This window comes from Vanacampus margaritifer, chromosome 2, assembly GCF_051991255.1.
Source record: "Vanacampus margaritifer isolate UIUO_Vmar chromosome 2, RoL_Vmar_1.0, whole genome shotgun sequence".
NCBI classification, from domain to species: domain Eukaryota; kingdom Metazoa; phylum Chordata; class Actinopteri; order Syngnathiformes; family Syngnathidae; genus Vanacampus; species Vanacampus margaritifer.
In genome coordinates, this window is record NC_135433.1 from 12,719,326 (window position 1) to 12,740,157 (window position 20,832).

The window sequence follows — 20,832 nt, forward strand, 5'->3', positions numbered from 1 at the left end:
ACTCTGGACTGGTCTGCCAGCCCAATCGTAGGGCACATTTAGAAAAACAACCATTCCATGTGTTCTTGTCAGCCCTGTCTCTTTTATCAACTAGCTCCCGCCAGCTATTTGTGTCTTGTTCAGGTGTTGTATTGCTGCCTTAATTGCATCCCTTCTTCCCTACACTTGGGCCTTCTACCTTTTTCTACCATCACTACAAAAACCCTCAATCGTGACAAACATGTTACCCAATCCCGCTCCTCAAGTCTTGCCTCTAACTTCACTGTCTTGAATTGCAACCGGACACATTTGCATTGTTTTTTGCATCAGGACAAGACAGAGAACACAGCTGTTGGCTGCTTTGCAAAGCTGTCTTGCGCTTTTGAGCTGCAGAGCTTTACAGGTGTCACTTCATCATGAATTGCTGCGCCTTAATGCTTTTCCTGGGTGAGTTCATTGCATGAGTATACAGTATATTGTTTTGCTATTATTTTAGGGCAATTCTCAATGTATGGCGTTACAAATTGACAAAGAGCAACAAAGTGTAAATTACCTGCCTCATAGACTTTGTGGGGTTTGTGCCGTGAAAATATGCATTGAATGCAGTGATGTTAAGAGTTTTTATATTGTCCCCTCTTGTGAGTTTTCTCCGGATACCGGACAACATGTGTTGAAGAAATTGTGAGAAGTGCGATTTTAAGTGTGTGCCTATATCTGCCCTACGATTGACTGTTGACCAATTCAGGGTGTCACCTAAAGTAATCTAGGGTAGGTTCTGGCTACCTTACTGAGGATAAGTGGTATAGAAGATGGATTGATCGAGCTACTGATAGTGTAATAATAGATCAGTTGCCTGACAGATCAGATCAGTCTTTGTCTTTTGCCCAAAGCCAGCTGGGACAGGCTCCAGCTCCTCGCAATCCTGCGCAGGATAAAATAGAAATCAACATTCATATGAGTTTGTGTCATTTGTGCCATTAACATAATCAGTTTTTCTTTCTCCAAGGATCATTCTTCGTCATTGGACATTGTGTTTTTCCTCCTGGTAGGTCCAGCAACACTTTGAGTTCCACATGTAGATGACATGCAAACATCATGATTTCTTACGTTCTCACGCAGGTTCTTGTGATAGCTACGTCAACGTTACCGAACCGTCTCGCAATGTAGCCTTTACATCTTCTTCCTTCAATGGCTACTCATACGATGATGGCCACCTTTCTAGTCAGTGGTCGCGCTTCACTGGAATTGGTGGAGACAGAATCAAAGAAAGTTGCAACCCAGGGCCTCGTGGCGGTTTCCAATTCTCTATTCGTTTTCCATTTATATATCCAACTGAGGAATCTGCAACAGCATCATCGGGCACTGCATTTGTTTACACTGGAGGAGGGTGTGATACTCATAGCTTGGTAATGGAGGTGGTACTCTGTCCAGGAGAATTCTACATTTATAAACCAGCAAGTCACCCAGTGTCCAGTTCTGGCTTTATAACCTGTAAGTTAGTCAAAACCATTTACATTATTTACATCGTTACTTAATTTGCTTTGTTTGATTCCTGTCATGTGTTTATTTTTAGACCATACAGTTTGTAGAAATGATTCTTGTGGGCCACTTTCTCAGTGTAACAGTGAGGGAGGATGCCCTTGTGTGACCGGGTATGAATTACTTCCAAGTCATCTGCCTACAAGAGATTCATATGGCTGTACTGGTAAAAACACACATCCCAGCGTGCTTGTTTTGCTTCTTCCTTTTTCTTTTTTCTTTTTTTTAAGAAGTACAGTGACACACACAAATGACATTCTCATGTAATGCCTTTATATCTTATCTTCTGTAGATATAGACGAGTGCACAACAAGTCCAGGTATTTGTGGAAGTAATTCCGATTGTAATAACACAATTGGAGCGTACACTTGTAGTTGTCTGCTTGGATACATTGCAACAAATTCAAGACAACCACCTGGAAAAGAAAATGCGTGCATAGGTACTGTTTGAAAATGTGTTTTATTCACATACAAGGAGACCATACCTTACAAGCTGATCAAGTCTAGCTTTGTTTCACCCACTCTTCAAGATATCGACGAGTGTCTTGTAGACGTGTGTGGTGATGATGGGACATGTTTGAACGAGGCAGGAACTTATCAATGTCAATGCAATGAAGGTTACCAGAACATAAGAAACGCCACTCCTATCTGCCAAGGTATATTATTATTATTATTATTATTATTATTATTATTATTATTTGAATGGTAAAGATTAAGGTATTATACAACACAAAACCAATTTAATGCAACTTTATTTATAGAGAACTTCGAAAACAATTCTTCTGAAGTTTATTGATCAGACTCAGTTCCATATGACAATCACACAGCACATGTTTTAAAAAGAAAAAAAGTAATTAAAAAAAAGACAATTTATACTTCAACAAACAAGACATTGGTGCCAATACATAGAGTTAGTTAACAAAGTTATTGAAACCATCCCTGTAAGCTTGCAGCGTCCTGAACTCTTTCGCACCATGTACATTAGTGTTTGATGAATGATCCATCCATGTTAATTAAGAGTGCTTAAGTGTGACTGTGCACTTTTTCTTCACTTTTTTTTGGCTCACCTGTTTTATTGTCAGATATTGATGAATGCTTGGATTCCTTGCTCTGTGGCCCACACTCTGAATGCATCAACACACCCGGCCTTTATACCTGTGTGTGTCAAGTGGGCTTCTCTCCAACTGAACAGGAGCAGCCACCCAGTGACAAAAACAACTGTCTTGGTAAACCTCCACTTTGTAGAAAAATAAACACTTTGGAGAAAAAAAATCCACTTAGTAAGTAAAATTAGTAATTCATATTTCCAGGCAAGGTAGATTATATAAAATGGAGAGACATAAGACAACACAGTTTAAAATGAATGTTTCAAGATCATTTAAATTGAGTCTGTTTGGGGACTTTATATTAATTCAGTCTAAATGAATCTCCTTTTTTGCAATTGGTGCTTGGCAGATATTGACGAGTGCAACGAAGATGCCACAATCTGTGGTCCTGATTCCAACTGCACAAACTCAGTGGGCTCATATGTTTGCACCTGTTTCCATGGTTACTGGCTAATCAACCCGGAAGTGATTGCCAGCATTGCCAACCCTTGCACAGGTATGTGTGTGCTACTTGTCAAACATATTGACATTTGATAAACTCCTAACATTTTTTTTTTTTACGTTTCTTTGTATAGATATAGATGAGTGCAAAGAGGTGCCTGATATATGTGGTTTTCAAACTGTATGCACTAATGCACCTGGGACATTCTATTGTTCCTGTCCAGATGGGTTTTACCCTTCAACTGGGATTTTATGGATTGTTGGGGTCTCCTTTTGTAAAAGTAAGCTTAGAACTACACAAAAATGTCATCACGAGACATGCATATTTTTATTTTATCCTAAAGACCGGTGATTTATATGATCCTTCCACAGGTCTAAAGGATATTCTCAATGAGATAACACCTCCAGTGGTAAGTGAAGTTAAGGATGGGAAATATTCATAGTCAGTCGTCTATTTTGTAAAAGTCTGTGATTTACAAGGCAGTTAATAGGGTTGCATTTGTTGCAGGGCCGAACAAAAGAGAGAATGTTTCTCGACAACATGGACCAACAACTTCTAAACAACACAAATGTCATTTTACCAGTACCAGTCAGTGAAGCTAAATGTTTTTTTCTATTGTGCCTTTAAAATACAGTAAATTTGATGTATTGTTATCTCTATTTTGATATTGCTATGAAATGCTATGATGTCTTTCTTTGGTGTATGAAACTTGGTGACATCATACATATTTTCACAAAATTTTCACGACAATTAATGTATTATTTGTAATCAAATGCGCCATTTATTAGTGAACTTCATCGTATTTGGGGTGTTTACTTCTTTTAGACTAAAACTTTGAATCAAAATTAACTGGAACATTCACTTTACGCACCATAAAACTATTTATATGATTTAAATATGAACTGCGATAGTGTGTTTTTGACTCATATACCCTCTCAGTTTTTGCTATGCTCTCCGCAGACAGTGGCAAACAGCTTTTCAGCATCAATGGTATAAGTTCCACAATTAAACATACATGCGTCATTCATTTGCTGGAACTTTACACTTTACAACCGGCTGTTGCATTAAAACGTGCTAAAGGAGGTGTCGGGTGTTGGACCACGGGCCAAGACAGCCAAGGTGGGCAGTGACGGCGACGGAGAGACTGGAAGTAAGATCCTCGCCATCTCAGACCGCCTTGTGAGCGCCATGGTGTCGCCAGGCCAGAATGAAACCAAGACTACCATGAACAGTTCAACCGTGGGTAAGAAATGTTTACATTCTTATATACTGCACATATGCAATAGTTACTTTATGGAACTAAGCTATTTTGAACCTTATGTGTGTTAGCGTTAACCCTCGAAACGATTGGGCCTGGGGGCAGTGACGGAAGTGGCTCTCATCTCTTAGTAAATGGAAACATGATGGACATTAACCTTGAAAATGTGGCAAAAAACAACAACGGTGAGATTGGACAGAACATGGCTGCTGATGTTGCAAAGTGTTTGTTCTTCATCAAGGAAATAATCTGCTTTAGTTTCACCTGTTTCCTTGTGGACGTCACCAGGTTCAGCTGCAGTGGTCTTTATGGCCCTAAGTGGTATGGACATTCTTCTCAGTCCTCGTTATTTTGAATCCGAGAACAGGACGGAGATGTACTCGGATGTTATCACGGCAGTCTTACCCTCAGTGAACAACACACACCTCACCGAGCCTGTCAACTTCACCATTCAACACAAGAGGGTTCTATATCTCATTTTGAAACACTTCTCATATTACACTGTACATTATCCAATGTTGGCTAACGTTCGGTACGCCTGCATGGTGATTCTCATTTCATCAGATATTACCTGAATCTGGTTTGGTGACTTGTGTTTACTGGGAGGACAAAACAAAAGAGATAGGAATGGAGGAAGCAACAGAGACAATGAGATGGTCAGTAGACGGATGCTGGGTTGCATACTCAAATGAAAACTTCACAGTGTGTAGCTGCTCTCATCTATCAACATTTGCCCTCATTCTACAGATTGCCGAGGTATTCTCATTTACTATTTATGAAAGATTAGTAGCAAATTTCTAATTTTGCTCGTTCTGACAGGGTGTTCTTCCTCTCAGCCTCCACCAGAGGATTCTTTTTTAGAATGGCTGAACCGGATGTGTGTCATAGTTGGACTCTTCTTCTTTGCTTTGGCCATCCTCACCTTTCTACTGTGTAGCTGGAACCCCAAAATCAACAACACGGCGCGTCTTCACCTGTGTCTCAACTTATCCTTGTCCCATCTCCTGCTGTTGTGGAATGACAGCTATATTGAACATGAGGTACACCCAGGGCTGGACTGGCCATCTGGCATACAGGGCAAATGCCCTGTGGGGCGGACTCTTTTGGGGCCTACGCAGCGCTTTTTTAATTATTATTTTCCTACATTTTACCCCTAGAGACTGGCCCGCAATTTAGAGGGACCAGTTTGAATATAGATATCAAACTGAATCATCATCAATAAACATCAGTGGCAGAACTACATGTTAAGCAAAAGTCGGGCTGGGCCGGTGGCCTAAGTCAAAATGCCAGGGCCGAATTGTTTGTGCTAGTCCAGCTATGGGAACACCCAAAGTCAGACCTGTGTAGCACATGCAGTAGACATAGCCATATGCATAAAAAGGCATGTCATACAGGATTTTTGGCCGATTACTGATCAATGATTGAGTTTGAACAAAACAATAATCAATCAGAAAATATAGCTATAATTTACTCTACGTCATGTTAAATGAGAGTCAGGACCTGTCCCTTTGATTACCTGCCCACCCAATTTTTTTTTAACGTTACTTTTACTTTTGTTTGGAATTATGGCCAAAAATTCAACTTTAATGTCATTGTCACAACAAAACACAATATCCCATATGTCCATCCATCCATTTTCTTAGCCGCTTTTCCTCACAAGGGTCGCGGGGGGTGCTGGAGCCTATTCCAGCTGGCTTCAGGCAGTAGGCGGGGTACACCCTGAACTGGTTGCCAGCCAATCGCAGGGCACACAGAGACGAACAACCACACTCACAATCACACCTAGGGACAATTTTGGAGTGTTCAATTAACCTGCCATGCATGTCTTTGGAATGTGGGAGGAAACCGGAGTACCCGGTGAAAACCCACGCAAGCACGGGGAGAACATGCAAACTCCACCCAGGAAGGCCGAAGCCCGGACTCGATCTCACGTCCTCTGCACTGGGAGGCGGACGTGCTAACCAGTCAACCACCGTGCTGCCTATCCCATATGTGTTTGGGAGATTTTGTAATTGACTTCCTCACTTAAAAATATATATATATATATATATATATATATATATATATATATATATATATATATATATATATATATATATATATATATATATATATATATATATCAATTGAGGTGTGTAGGTTATAGATCACAACAGTGGAAAAGGTTTTGAAATGCTTAATCAAGATTTCTTGTTTTATATATATTGTCACCTCTTAAAATAATTGCCTAATTGCAAAAAAAAATTTTTTTTTTGTCTAAATCATCTCCTCATGATGAAAATGTTTCAATTTTTGTGTTTCCTGAAAAATCTGAAAAAAATGACTGATTATTTTAAGAAGGTGTCAATATGAAATAAAAAGACATTGAACAGGGGTTTGTATACTTTTTTAGATGATCCACTACAGGATTAGTCGTCACGTGTGGACCAGAGGTTAAAAACGTGTTTGTCTTTTTGTGCCCTGGGACATACTAGTGATCAGTACAGGCCAGAGTATACGCTTCCCCTTTTGCCTAAAGTCAGCTGACAGAACAAAGAGGACATTTGGTGGGTTATCAACAATGTTTAAGTACTTTCCTGATGGACATTCTTGATGTCTCCACAGCTGGCCTGCACCATCATAGCGGGGCTCCTCCACTTCTTAGTAGTTGCTAGCTTTGTGTGGATGCTGCTGGAGGCTTTGCAGCTTCACCTACTGGTCCAAAAGCTCTCCAGGGTGCAGGTGATCCATAGAGATGGACTTCCCAGGCTCCTACTCTACTTGATTGGCTATGGTGTTCCGTTCGTGGTTGTGGGCGTTTCTGCACTGGTGTACTCTGATGGATATGGAGCCACAATTTCAAACGAGTGAGTTGCATGACAAACAAAATACAGACGTGTGTGTTTATTCATGAGAGAAGATGTTGGGGTGAATTTCAGTTGCTGGCTTTCGCAAAAGCGTAACTTCAACTGGGCTGTCTCAGGACCAGTCATTACTGTCCTTGCAGTGAGTATGAAGTGGACTCTGGATTACGACATTAAATTATTGCTCAAGATATTATTATTTTTTTTAGATATAACTTGTCTGTTTCCAAACTCATTGTACTTATGCTTCTTCCATCAGTTTAACGTCATCTTGTTCTGTGCTACTTTATGGAGTTTGAGGCCTACCTTGACCGACATGAGAAGTGATGTTTCTCAATCCAGAGACACAAGGTGATTACTCTATGTGTACTGTATAATCATGCGTAAAATAATAATAATAATACATTAAAAGATAATAATAATAATTTAGTCATGTAGACTAATAAATAATAAATAAGTAAAGTGTTTCCCGTTTGCAGCACATCCATTTCCCCACAATAAAAATGTCATTGGCACTCAGTATTTTTCTGTTTTTAAATACCTCTTTGCAGATTGATTGTTTTTAAAATTGTGACCCAGTTTGTCATACTGGGCTGTACATGGATAATTGGACTATACCAGCACAACCTGTTCTTCCACGTCCTCTTCATACTTCTCAACTCTCAGCAGGGAACTTTCCTCTACATTGTCCACTGTGTGCTCAACAAAGAGGTTAGACCCAACTGATTACAAAAAGTACACAATGGGATGTGGCCATTGGCCATATAACCATGTTACCTGCACCAAAGTTTTAAAAATGCTTGACAAGTAAAAAGGTTTGTAAAATATATGGAGTATTACAAAATGACTGATTCCATTTCATTTGTATTTTATTAGGTTAGGGAGGAGTACAGGAAATGGTTGACGTGTTCATTCAACAAAAAAGAAGATGGTTTTGTGGTCAGTATATTGTATTTGTTTTTCTTGTCTCCTGCTTTGTGTAACATTCACATACGAATACTCAACTCATGCATATTTCCTGCATAGTTATAAACAACCACCTCTAATATTGCATAAACTTGAATAGTGTTGAGATTTTTGAGATTTTGTATACGTTATTAGCATTAGTCAAATTGCAACATTAAATATTTTACTCAAAATAAGGGAACCATTGTCTTATAACAAGTGACAACTAATCATCCGACAAAGATACCTAACAGTCACATAAGCAAATTGCAGAGTAATCCAGACATATTGAGGCATTTTGTTAGCATTTTATATTGCATATACAAACCCAATTCCCAAAAAGTTGGGACACTATACAAATTGTAAATAAAAACTGAATGCAATTATGTCCAAGTGCCGTCCGTCCGTCTTCTTCCGCTTATCCGGGGTCGGGTCGCGGGGGCAGCAGCTTTAGCAGGGAAGCCCAGACTTCCCTCTCCACAGCCACTTCAGCCAGCTCATCCGACGGGACCCCAAGGCGTTCCCAGGACAGCCGAGAGACATAGTCTCTCCAGCGTGTCCTGGGTCGTCCCCGGGGCCTCCTGCCGGTAGGACATGCCCGGAACACCTCCCCAGGGAGGCGTCCAGGAGGCATCCGAACCAGATGCCCGAGCCACCTCAACTGGTTCCTCTCAACGTCCAAGTGCCATTTTTTATATATTTTATTCAGAATAGAACACAGAGAACAGGTCAAAAGTTTAAACTGAGAAAATGTATCATTTTTAAGGGAAAACTATGTTGATTTTAAATTCCATGGTGTCAACAAATCTCAAAAAGTTGGGACAAGGCCATTTTCACCACTCTCATTCTTCTTACAACAGTCTCATTAGTGGTAACTGGTCTTCCAGCTGTTTTTTTTTATGAGTGCAATTGACTTTTCCAGCTTCTTATTGCTACCTGTCCCAACTTTTTTTTTTAGATTTGTTGACACCATGAAATTTACAATTAACATATTTTCCCCTTAAAATTAAACATTTTCTCAGTTTAAACTTTTGACCTGTCTTCTATGTTCTATTCTGAACAAAATATTGAAATTTGGCACTTCCACATATTTGCAGTCAGTTTTTATTCACAATTTGTATAGTGTCCCAAATTTTTGGGAATTGGGTTTGTATTATGTTATTGTTGTCAAGTTTTCTGTTATATAGTTATGTTTATAATGAGATTTTTTTTTTTTATCTAAGCCATTACTGATACTCGTCTATGGTGGCACCACAAAAGACGTGAAACATGCCAAAGAAAAAATTTGTGGGATTAATCTTTTAGATTCTCACTGAGGTCTAATCTGATTTTTGAGGAATTTATTTTTGTACTACTTTAGTCGCGTTAAACTTTAGATGGTTCTCCTTATTTATAAATGCAGACGTTTTGATATATCCATCCAGATGTCATTAGGTTATGAGGTGTGCTTAATATTGTGATTGATACAGTATACGGCTGTTTTGCTATATAATAATCGGAAGGTGCATTTAAAATGAATATGAATCTTGTTCTTTCAACAGAATGATGCACAGTCAGTGTCTGAGGACTTAGACAAAGCTGAGGAGGAAATTCGCAGTGTAAAAAACTGAAGGAATGAATTATTATAAGAAAGCGCTATATAACTGTATAAACTAGACTTGATTTGACTTAAAACCTCATCCACTGGGAAGTTGGAACTATTACTCATTTGATTACTTTGGCTGTGATGTACATACATTATTATGTATTTGTGTATCCATTATTGTATCCAATAAAACATTCAAACAACTAATTGTGCTTACTTTCCACACTGTGTAAATGCCTCCCACAGCAAATAATTGTGTGCTACAGCTAAACAGTTTTATCTTTCTAAACATGTCACGTCAAGTCATTAAATGTGAGAAAGCGCATGAAGGGCTTGTCCCCTTTTGCATGATTTGTTTACAGTAGGTTTGGGCCTCTAACAAACACAACAGTGTGCCTGTCTAATAGAAGCAAAGGCTTCACAATGTAAAACATTCATGCCTCTGGTGACATTTCCCTTCTCAAATACGTCTTACTTTACAAGACAAATGGAAAGGACTGACAAAACAAAACACTGCCACACTAAGACTACATTTATTTTCCTACAATGGAGCCTGATGCAAAATTGAAAATGAAACAGATTTGAAATGATGGATTTCGTTGTACTACTTCATTACACAAAAAAATAAAAATAAATCATGTATCCATATGTGATCCTGCCCCAAGTAGAGGAGATCAAGTATCTTGGGGTCAACAGGCAGATCAGTGCAGCGTCTGCAGTGATGCGGACTCTGTATTGGTCCGTTGTGGTGAAGAAGGAGCTGAGTCAAAAGGCAAAGCTCTCGATTTATCTATGGTCACGAGTGGGTTGTGACCGAAAGAACAAGATCCCCGGACACAAGCAGCCGAAATGAGTTTCCTCCGTAGGGTTGAAAGATATTATAACATTTTAAATACCTAATTTCATATATCAACTATTGTTACACATTATGAACATTTTAATTCTTCATATTAACCTATAAGAAATATTTTGTGTCCTGTGCAGAGCAGATGGTGTTGATTTCGGTATAATATGACCTTAAACTGGGTCATATTATTTAGTCTAAAAAAGTTCCTTCTCAGCACTTTGTGCGAAAACACATTTATCCCTTGAACCAGAATTTGTCTCAAAAACACACACACTCTTTAGGCTGGTACACACTGATTGGTCCAAAATTCCTTGTTTTATTTGTACACGCACATCTCGGTCATGAAAACAAAATTTGCTTTGAAATAACACACACACTCTTTACTTTCTTCATCAGTCACGGCCACGGTAAATTTGATTCAACTTGTTTGTGAGATTTTGCTATGGGAAAATCCTTCAACTATATAACACATTCTGTCTCAAAAACATCCACCTGACCTTGTTTACGCCATCTGCTCACGGAAAAGTACCAGAGAGTATGTTTAGTCTACAAATGAAAAGGAGGAGGTCTTTTTAACTATAAGAAGCTATTGTACACGTAGAAGAGCACATTTGACGCTCTGAAATCCCACGTTCTTTAAGTGATGAAATCAGAAGCTGTTGTATGTCCAGAGACTCTCTGTTTTTATTAAATCATTTTTGCAAAAGGTGTATTTTTCTTACATTAAACCTATCCTCATTTTTGGAACACGCAAAGAGGACAAAATTCCTATAAATTCCTTCAGGGTGTCCGGGCTCTCCCTTAGAGATAGGGTGAGAAGCTCGGTCATCCAGAAGGGAGTAAGGGTCGAGTTGCTACTCCTCCACGTTGAGAGGAGCCAGTTGAAGTGGCTCGGGCATCTGGTTCGGATGCCTCCTGGACGGCTCCCTGGAGAGGTGTTGCGGGCATGTCCCACCGGCGGGAGGCCCCGGGGACGACCCAGGAAACGCTGGAGAGACTATGTCTCTCGGCTGACCTGGAAACGCCTTGGGATCCCGCTAGAGGAGCTGGCTGAAGTGGCTGGGGAGAGGGAAGTCTGGGCTTCCCTGCTAAAGCTGCTGCCCCCACGACCCGACCCCGCATAAACAGTAGTAAATAGATGGATATACTGTATATAAGTCAAAGTCCACCATCTTGGCATAATGAGTGATCATTTTTGCATAACAATTTTGCATGATTTGATTTAAAAAGTAAAGGAGTCAATTTCCATCAGAATGCATTTGGAAATTACCCAAAATATATATATTTTTTAAGTTATGAAAATAATGACCTAACCCAAACTTCCCTCACCTTTGAAATTGCAAGTGAATATTAATAGAAATTTATAAATGAGCGATTTTTATTCCTTTCATCTTTTGTTGTAATTTTTATTTAATTTTTTAATTTTAGATATTTGATTGCCTATGCATTACATTAGCATTTGAAAATTGAAGGTGCATTGTGCCATTTACAAAGGTAATGTTAAAGCTTTTTCTACATCATGCATGCTCCACAAATGAGTACGGAGAGCCCTGACTGTTTTACTCTGACTGCACCTGTCAGCTTTTATCTTCCCGTTATAGTCAGGGGTGAAAGTGTAAAAGAAAGAACAATTCAGGCAAAAAATAAAATAAAATAATGGCTACATGATCAAAATGGGTATCTATATAGGCTGCACCTCCTGTCATAAGGTGAAGCAACTTGATGTCCAAGCAATTAAAAAAAAAAAAAGTCAATGTTTATGTTATCTTCAAAGTATATTCCATTTCAATGTGCACAATGTAAAGAGTCATTTGGACTTATTTTTGTTAATTTATGTTACTTATTTATATCCTTAAAGTTCTAATGTTATGTCCTAAAATTGATGTTTTGCATTTACATGTGATGGGAATGAGGGAAAATATTATTAGGAGATGGAAGATGGGGTTACTGGTGTTTTTGTTAACTGTTATTTTGCACATCATTGAAAAAATAAAATTTTGAATAAAAATCTGTTACAGTAAGTGTAATGCAGTAGCCTAATGCATGTAGAATTGAGTTTTTTTTTAAATAAACAATAACAGTAATAAAAATACAACAACAAAATGAGTGGAAGACCTGTTGTGTTTTATTGTGTGTACTGTGTAACTGTACCAAAAGGAGTTCTTTATCATCATCATTATTATTAAGCCATTCTGCTGTTGAGTCCTATGTTGATAATTGGCATTTTGCCAAATAAATAAATAAAGTGATTAAAATAAGCAGGTGATAGCAGTGAAAGACTATGACAGGAATTATCCGTCCGTCCGTCCGTCTTCTTCCGCTTATCCGGGGTCGGGTCGCGGGGGCAGCAGCTTTAGCAGGGAAGCCCAGACTTCCCTCTCCCCAGCCACTTCAGCCAGCTCATCCGACGGGACCCCAAGGCGTTCCCAGGACAGCCGAGAGACATAGTCTCTCCAGCGTGTCCTGGGTCGTCCCCGGGGCCTCCTGCCGGTAGGACATGCCCAGAACACCTCCCCAGGGAGGCGTCCAGGAGGCATCCGAACCAGATGCCCGAGCCACCTCAACTGGTTCCTCTCAACGTGGAGGAGCAGCGACTCGACGCTGAGTCCCTCTCGGATGACCGAGCTTCTCACCCTATCTCTAAGGGAGAGCCCGGCTACCCTGCGGAGGAAACTCATTTCGGCCGCTTGTATCCGGGATCTTGTTCTTTCGGTCACGAAGTCCCCAAGATATATGTCTTCAAGTATCTTGGGGACAGGAATTATAAAGAGATCAAACATAATTGGAAATGCTGTAGTGACAAATTATGCATTGTCAAATATTTACACTCAGGATAGAGTTTGCATGATGTGATCCAGTTTATGTTGCATATGATAACCTCTCATTCATTAAACACTTTCTGACTGTTGTGACAGCTTGTTTCTACAGGTGCCTATGTGGTGTATATGTCATTCTGTTTGTTTGATCAAGGAATGACGTTTTCATTCTTTCTAACAATTAGATTTTTGTGAATACTGCATTTCAACCCTGTCGTAGTACTTGTAGAAGTTCCTCGTTGAATGCCTCAATCTGGACTGAAAGTAATTACACATTAGAATTCATTATCATCATCTCCTCCGCATGCAAAATGTCCTGGAATTTAATCAAAAGCTGAATATCCCCATTTTTTGTGTGAGTACAATAGCATGAAAAACAATATTTTTCTCAGTCATAGTAACATTTAATTGTCATACTTCAAGAACATTAGGGGCTTTTCCACCGCTGGAACTTTTGGAGAACTTTTCAATTTACCTTCGAAAAATTCAGTTTGCGCGTTTTTCCACCACCAACCAATTTCCGGGGTAATTAAATTCCCCAAGGGGCATCCGAGTAATATCTCAGCAGCAGGGCCTTGCTGAGCCAAGCTGGAACTTTGAGGGGGCGGGCTGCACTTATGGAGGACCAAAACTGCCAAAATTGAAAATAAACGACTAAATAAATGAATAAATGACTAAAAGTAAAAATAAAAACGGATAAAAAAATATATAATTCAAAAATAAAATAAAAAAAATTATATAAATGGAAATCAAAAATAACATATATAAAATACATATATGCATAAATAAACAAAAGTTGGGAAAAAACGAGATTCAAAAAATAAAAATAAATATAAAAATATAATTAAATATCACTCAATAAATAAAAAACGTTTTGCTCTCAAATTTTGGCAGTTTTGATCCGCCATATGCACTGACCAAGGCTGATTGGATGGTCAGTTTCAGGGTGGTGTTGTTTTTACATCGGCTGGGCTCATCAAACTCATATGTTATCAATCTCATTTGAATCAATTACCGAGAACTCTAAGACGCTGTGGAAACACACATTCTAAATTCCCTGTGGAACTTTTACAACCAAGAACTCCTGTTACCAAAACTCAAAGATCCTGGGCTTGTTGGTGGAAAAGCAGCTATTCATTCTGTGTTAAGAATGACTCTTAAGCGAAAGCAAGCTGACTTTAAGGCAAATCCCTAAACACAGTCTCACCACACATCCAACAGCAACACTAATGTAATTTGCTGTGATTACCCTTAGATGTCAGTAAAGAGCTGAAAAACAACAGCCAGTCTGATTTATGAACAGCCTGTGTTTCACATGTTCCCTTTAGTAGCCCTAAAATCCAAACCATAACTTTGCTAGTTTTTACGCACCTGCAACACATTGCTCCCATCATGCAACATAATGGTTCAGCTCACCTCACTATCGATTGTCAATTATAGCATCATCAACTCTGACAAGGTATCATTTTTCACAAAGCTCTTATATTCTATCTCATCATTTGATTGTCAAAAACGTGCACAGTGTGGTGTCTGGTGAGAATAAATGCAGAACCATGTAGGTGCACATTTACGTGCTTTTTATTTGCGCTGCATATCGCAACGTGGGCGACATCTGCAATGGCGCAAGCAGGATGAATTCAAAGATGATCAGTCAGAGTCTATGCATGAGTGCACAGGGCAACTTTGAAAATATAAATAATGATTATGATGATGGTTATTGATGCATAACACCCATAAGCATCAGCTGGACCTAAGTGTGGTGCCCACCTGAGAGCGGATTAAGTCCCATTTGTGTCCAAGTATGTTTATATATGCATGTGAACACCGATTAAATGGCCAGTGTTGGCACGCTAAAGAGCCCATTTACATCAAATTTATTCCAGGTATTAAATGGACACCTACATAATTCATTTTCCCTTTACAACATTTTCTAGGGTTCAAATGCTTCTTCTTTCCTTGAATCTGTCAAATACGTGTTAAACAAAGTTTATTGTGTTTGTAGTTTGCAGTGGGCAACAAATGCCCTGCATTTTACTGAAAGCTGTGAATGTATTGGATTAACGCAGGGCGCATAGTAGAATAATATTCAATGCTAATGAAGAACCCCTCAGGGTCAAGTGAGAACTGAGACAAAAAAAAATGTTCTCCTGTATTGACCCTTATTAGATAAAATTCCACTATTGGACTTTCTTCAAATTTCACTCTCTTCTTTAATGGATGCAGAATGATGTAACAGGACCTTAACTGCCTTCAGACTAGCAAAGTTGAACTGTACAGTATTTGAGTATTCTCATCCATACTGGACTGCAGCAGACCAGACACTAGTGGCTCCAGCTCAAACATTGTCCAGACACATTTTGAAAGTCTCCAAATAAGCGTTCCAGACCATTTGCGTGCCCGGCTTGACATGAATTCTAAACTGGTAAGGAGAGAAGAGCACAGTGTTGGTATATCGGAGTCTCAGTCTCTTTGCTTCTCTTCACAATACTACACTCGGTAACCATGGAAACACACTGGCCGCACGAGAGTCGTGAGACCACTCTGCTAAAATGCCTCGTGCTGTAAACAATCCTGCAATCACAAGTGAACATGCGTGCAGCCCAGTTTGGAGATTTACGAATCCATAGGAAAAGTGCATAAAGAGGAAGCAACAGGGCAGTATGAGCGTGTGCATTATGTTTTGCTTGACTTCAGTTCAAAAACTTACAATACACATATGTAATGGTAGTTTCAAATGTTTATAATAGATATCAGAAATTAACACCCTCTAGGAAAATGACACATTTTTTCTATGCAGAAATAAAGGATGGAAAAAATAATCTACGCGCCCACTTAAACTATACTACTTTTGTTTTAATCAGAGCATTTAGTATGTCAATTTGTGATTTTTCTACTTTAATGGGAGTTTATTTGATTTATTAAGGGTGTTGATCAATGTGTACTGATTGACTGACTTGTTTTTTTGTATGTCAAAGTGTAGCTGCATCATTTTCATGACATCACCTGTGCTGAGGAAGTAGGCAACGACCAATCATGTCTCACGATTAGTGCTTTTTCTTCATGTTATAAATGCTAGGGATGTTCAATACCACCCCCCCCCCCCCCCACACCTAGACCAATACCAGTATGAGTAAGACTCTACTCTTGAATAGTCACTGATACCGATACCAAGTACTGATACTTCAACTATTTTTGTTACATAAAATTGCTTAAACTTAATGGCAATTTTCTATTCTTCTAATCTCTAATTCTGCGATTGGCTGGCAACCAGTTCAGGGTGTACCCCGCCTACTGCCCAAAGCCAGCTGGGATAGGCTCCAGCTCCCCCCGCGACCCTTGTGAGGACAAGCGGTTAAGAAAATGGATGGATAATCTCTAATTCCTGATTGTAAAACGGCCACAAGAGGGCAGCCGTTACTGGTATTGACACGCGCCCATCTCTTATAAATACTACAGCTCTTTGCTGAAGCTTCACAGGAAATCAAACTCAGCAGGACAATGTCTGAGCTATAGTTAATTGGTTGCCCTTGGTTGGTCTTTTCACACTGATAAATTATTTATGTCTAGACAGCTGCATATGACCAAGACATAACACAGGCCAATTTTTTTTTTTTATCTATGGGGGTGGGTGGTGTCACAGCAGTCTATAGTATATTTGATATGTAATACTCACACGTGTAAAATGCACAATGACATTAACTGGTGAACTTAATTGGATTAACTTCTGAATGCACATGTACTGTATAACTGGCCCAGTGTTTCAATGCTTGCTTTTGCTCTAACAAGGAGCTGGTAAAATTCTCAACAGGTGTTTGATCCACGACTTAAGCAAAAATGTTTTGGAATTGCACCTGAAAGCTCAATATCCCTTACTTTTTGTTAGTATTGCTGAATATAATATCATGTACTGTCATGGCCCAACATCAAGACAGTACATCAAATTTTACATTCAAAGCAGACATCATGGGGGGAAAAAGTCAATTTAACACTGGTCAAGTGCCGATGTGTCTGCAGTTGGACTTCCATGCCGTTGTGAAGATGAAAGGTTCTCTCTATAGGTTCTGTATTTGTGACTGGTGCGGCACGACTCACAGTCCAAATGTGTTCCGTGGCGGGTTAGACTGGATGTTGGTAATTTCACAGCTGTGAGCATGACTGCATATTTGAAAAAGATGTGAGTATGAACACAGCCGACTCCGTTTGCCGCCAATCAAAGCATTTATCGTTTAATGTTTTTTCTTGCCGCAAGAAAATTTTGAACATTTCCAAAATGTTTCTTCTTCTTTTAAGAACACAGTTATTGTGTCTAATGAAGTGCTGCGATAACCTTAACAAATTACAGAGGATTAAACACTCAAAATACACAAAAGGTGAAGGATGACTAAAGAGAGACATTGCTGGATGACTCATTAGGGCATCCAATTCTTGTTTTCGCCTTGTGATAGCCCTCCCAGACTATAGTGACGCAGCGAATGCACTTAGAATCTTGCAGCAAATACAGCTGGGATTATTAGAGCATGATTTTACAAGTTACAAGTGCTGTTTGTCTTTGCTGTTTGGATGGTATGTACGTCTCCAGAGAAAAGAAATCACGGCTATTATGTCACAGCTGTATGAGACACACAAAGTCACCCATTGTGTGGGAAACCATTTAGCACCTCATCACACATGACCACACGTCCTCCCAGAAGCCGCAATAGATAACAGCTTTGTCGAGCGTCATGCCAAGACAAGCCATTGTGCTATTGCTCAACACTTGAAGCACTGATAATGAGAAAATATTAATGAGAGTTTCAGTACCGCGTCAGTCTCTGGAGCAAATAGTCTTCTCGTCGAAGAGAAAAAAAGACAGAGATGGAGCGAGGGCGAGTTAATGAGCTGTGCGCACGTGTCTTTGCGCGTGCGCGACGGCTGCTGCGAGCGAGAATGAGTGAGAACTAAGGGAGTGTTAATTGAGTATGATCACACCTTCGGTTTATTCCTTTCCTTTAGTATGGTTAAACAGGTAGATTGAGACTTCCTTATTCTAGATAATTCAAAATTACATGATAAATATGATCTGCTACAAAATCTGTTTCTGGCCCCATCTTGTGCCTCTTATTTGTTATACAAGAAACCACCATGCACATGGAAAAACAAGTGACAATCATTCGCGGCACACACATAACAGACACGCCCCCACAGCCTCATGCTGACCTGGTACCTCGCTATCCCAGAAAAGCAACCTATCATCATGGAGTGTTAGTTTAACACTAATTATTTTGAAATTTGAGTGGCGTGACAAATTATTAACATCTCATCATTCCCGCCCTCTGTCTCTAATTGGTTGCTTTTTCTTTTGTAAGGTTACATGTAATTTTGTAATCTTTTGCGTGTTCAAATAAATCAAAATTGAGATCTGTGAAGAAGTTTCCTTGCAAGGTTTTTATTTCAGGAGCTCCTAAAGACTCCAAAAGCTCCAAGTGTGTGTTGGATAGTGAATCTTCAGCATCTTTATACAAAAAGTCTTACATTGGGACTTGTCCCCGCCCTTTCCTGAATCCTCAGAAGAGAGTGGTGATAAAAAACAGATACAAGTTCTGACAGCCCATATCTTAGTTACATCCAGACTTTGGAGAATTAATGTGGACAGGCTTTGTCCTTAGACCTTATGACCGATGACCAGAAACTCTGACAGTTCCCATTTTCACATTCTTATTCATCTGGTGATTGAGTTAACATAGTAATATCTATATCTACACATCTATAACTAAATTCAAAACAGTTAAAATATAAATTGAAACAGTTAAATGTTAACATTCCTTCAATTGGGCTCCGAAGAGTCCAAAATAAACATTTAAACCTTAAAAAACAATTTTTTGAGAAAAATTCCAGCGGGATTTTCATCGGATGTCGCAATAGCGGAAATGACTGGAGAAACAACAGACTCCACCATCATATAAGAAGACTTGTTTTATACGTGCTGTTTTTCAATAGCTGTGGTAATAATTCTTTGGCAAAGAGAACGGATACATGGAACACAGCAACACCCGCATGTGGGTAAAAAAAGCAGCAAATACAGCAACTGATATCAAAATTGAGAAAACTAAAGTTTTATAGCGGCCAAATACATCCATCCAATTATCCCATATGGTAGTATCTATACCAGAATGCTCTTTCATTTTCTTATTAAGTGTCCGGAGTCCTTCAATTGCAATGGTTAAACTTCCATCCGGTGCAGTGTTATTAGGAATAAAAGTACAACACTGATCTCCAAACATTGAGCAAACTCCGCCCCTCTCTGCCAGCAACATTTCTAGTGCAATTCGATTTTGGAATGCCATCAAAGATGTGGCAACTAACTGGCCGTGTACAGCCTCAAAACCAGATTGAGTCCAATTTCCTAACCTTTGGACATTATAATGTACATAATTAATTCTATCTACGTTCTTGTTAATGGTGCACCACCAGCAAATTAGAGATTCAAATCCTGAGACTACTTAATCAGCCAATTTGTACTCATCTGGCACACCTCTTGGTACTCCAATAGCATCTATGTAGGTGGGAACATTTTGCTCTTGCCAAGAAGATCGTTTGATTCTCTGAAAAGAAGGAGAAGATTTTGGTTCCCGAGTATCAATCATTTGTAGAAGGTTATCAACAGATGTGGGGAAAACTTGTACTGGCAGAAGGAGGGTGATGAGAGCATAATATCCTTTCATATTCAAAGGTAACTTATCAAATATTCGATTATCACCACACCAACACCAAATGTCAGCTCGAGATTGAGGTTGGAACTTTTGTCCCACATCTATTGCTGAAATGCAGTGAGTGATGTGATTTAGTTTTCCCAATTGTTCCCCAGTACCTGTCATTTTAATACATGAAAAATTACCATCCGCAACTTTATTTGAAAATATTGGTTTAGTGGTCTGCCAATTTACGAGTGGATACACCTTATCCCATTGAGAGCATTTAACATTGGGGACAGTTTTATTCATCAGTTCCATTACACAGTGATCCTCTATTTTAGCAGGGATTACTCGCAATAAAGGTCGTGGTCCTACGCATACCACACAGTTGTCACCAGAGGCACGCGCTGCTTCGTTTGCCAGCAGTAGCCAATTGTTACTGCTGCCGGACAATCCTGTCGTAACAAGGAACCAACCACTCAACTACACCATCAATCGGTACACTAACAGCCTCTACCCCGGTCTCCATCATGTATTTAGTCATTTTTGGTTGTTCTAACTTACTCATAATCTTATTAACACAAACTAAAATGGGAAAATAGGGATTAGTTCCGGAGAACCGCGCCCATAACAATAGCCCAAAACAGGAGGTGTTATTTATAGTTACATTAGGCGGCCGTATATTTCCATCAGGAAAGGTCAATTCGAGTTGACCCCCCATTTTACGTTGCGTTACCCTTTTGCTAAAGAAAATTGCCTCTTTGCTAGTTCCTGGTGGCCAGTATCGTCCGCTTTGGGTGGT

General features: G+C 39.4%; 2 protein-coding genes across 2 annotated transcripts in view; both read left to right on the top strand.

Moving 5' to 3' along the window:
* Positions 1–20,832, top strand: part of elfn2b (extracellular leucine-rich repeat and fibronectin type III domain containing 2b) — a 133,594-nt gene that overhangs the window by 4,261 nt on the left and 108,501 nt on the right. The window lies entirely within an intron of this gene.
* LOC144044207 (uncharacterized) lies at positions 999–9,858 on the top strand. Its single transcript, XM_077558467.1, has 21 exons — positions 999–1,470; positions 1,553–1,684; positions 1,811–1,957; positions 2,048–2,173; positions 2,600–2,743; positions 2,973–3,119; positions 3,199–3,345; positions 3,437–3,474; positions 3,573–3,653; positions 4,026–4,055; positions 4,146–4,308; positions 4,395–4,508; positions 4,612–4,787; positions 4,888–5,079; positions 5,160–5,363; positions 6,928–7,169; positions 7,242–7,308; positions 7,426–7,517; positions 7,718–7,877; positions 8,043–8,105; positions 9,653–9,858. The coding sequence occupies exons 1-21, from the start codon at positions 1,059–1,061 to the stop codon at positions 9,719–9,721; spliced, it is 2,946 nt and encodes a 981-aa protein (XP_077414593.1). The 5' UTR covers positions 999–1,058; the 3' UTR covers positions 9,722–9,858.

Coding starts and splice junctions, on each gene's coding strand:
- LOC144044207 (XM_077558467.1), top strand. CDS start 1,059: ATGACATGCAAACATCATGATTTCTTACGTTCTCACGCAGGTTCTTGT. Junction 1,958..2,047: donor AAAAGAAAATGCGTGCATAG/GTACTGTTTGAA, acceptor CCACTCTTCAAG/ATATCGACGAGTGTCTTGTA. Junction 4,509..4,611: donor TGTGGCAAAAAACAACAACG/GTGAGATTGGAC, acceptor GGACGTCACCAG/GTTCAGCTGCAGTGGTCTTT.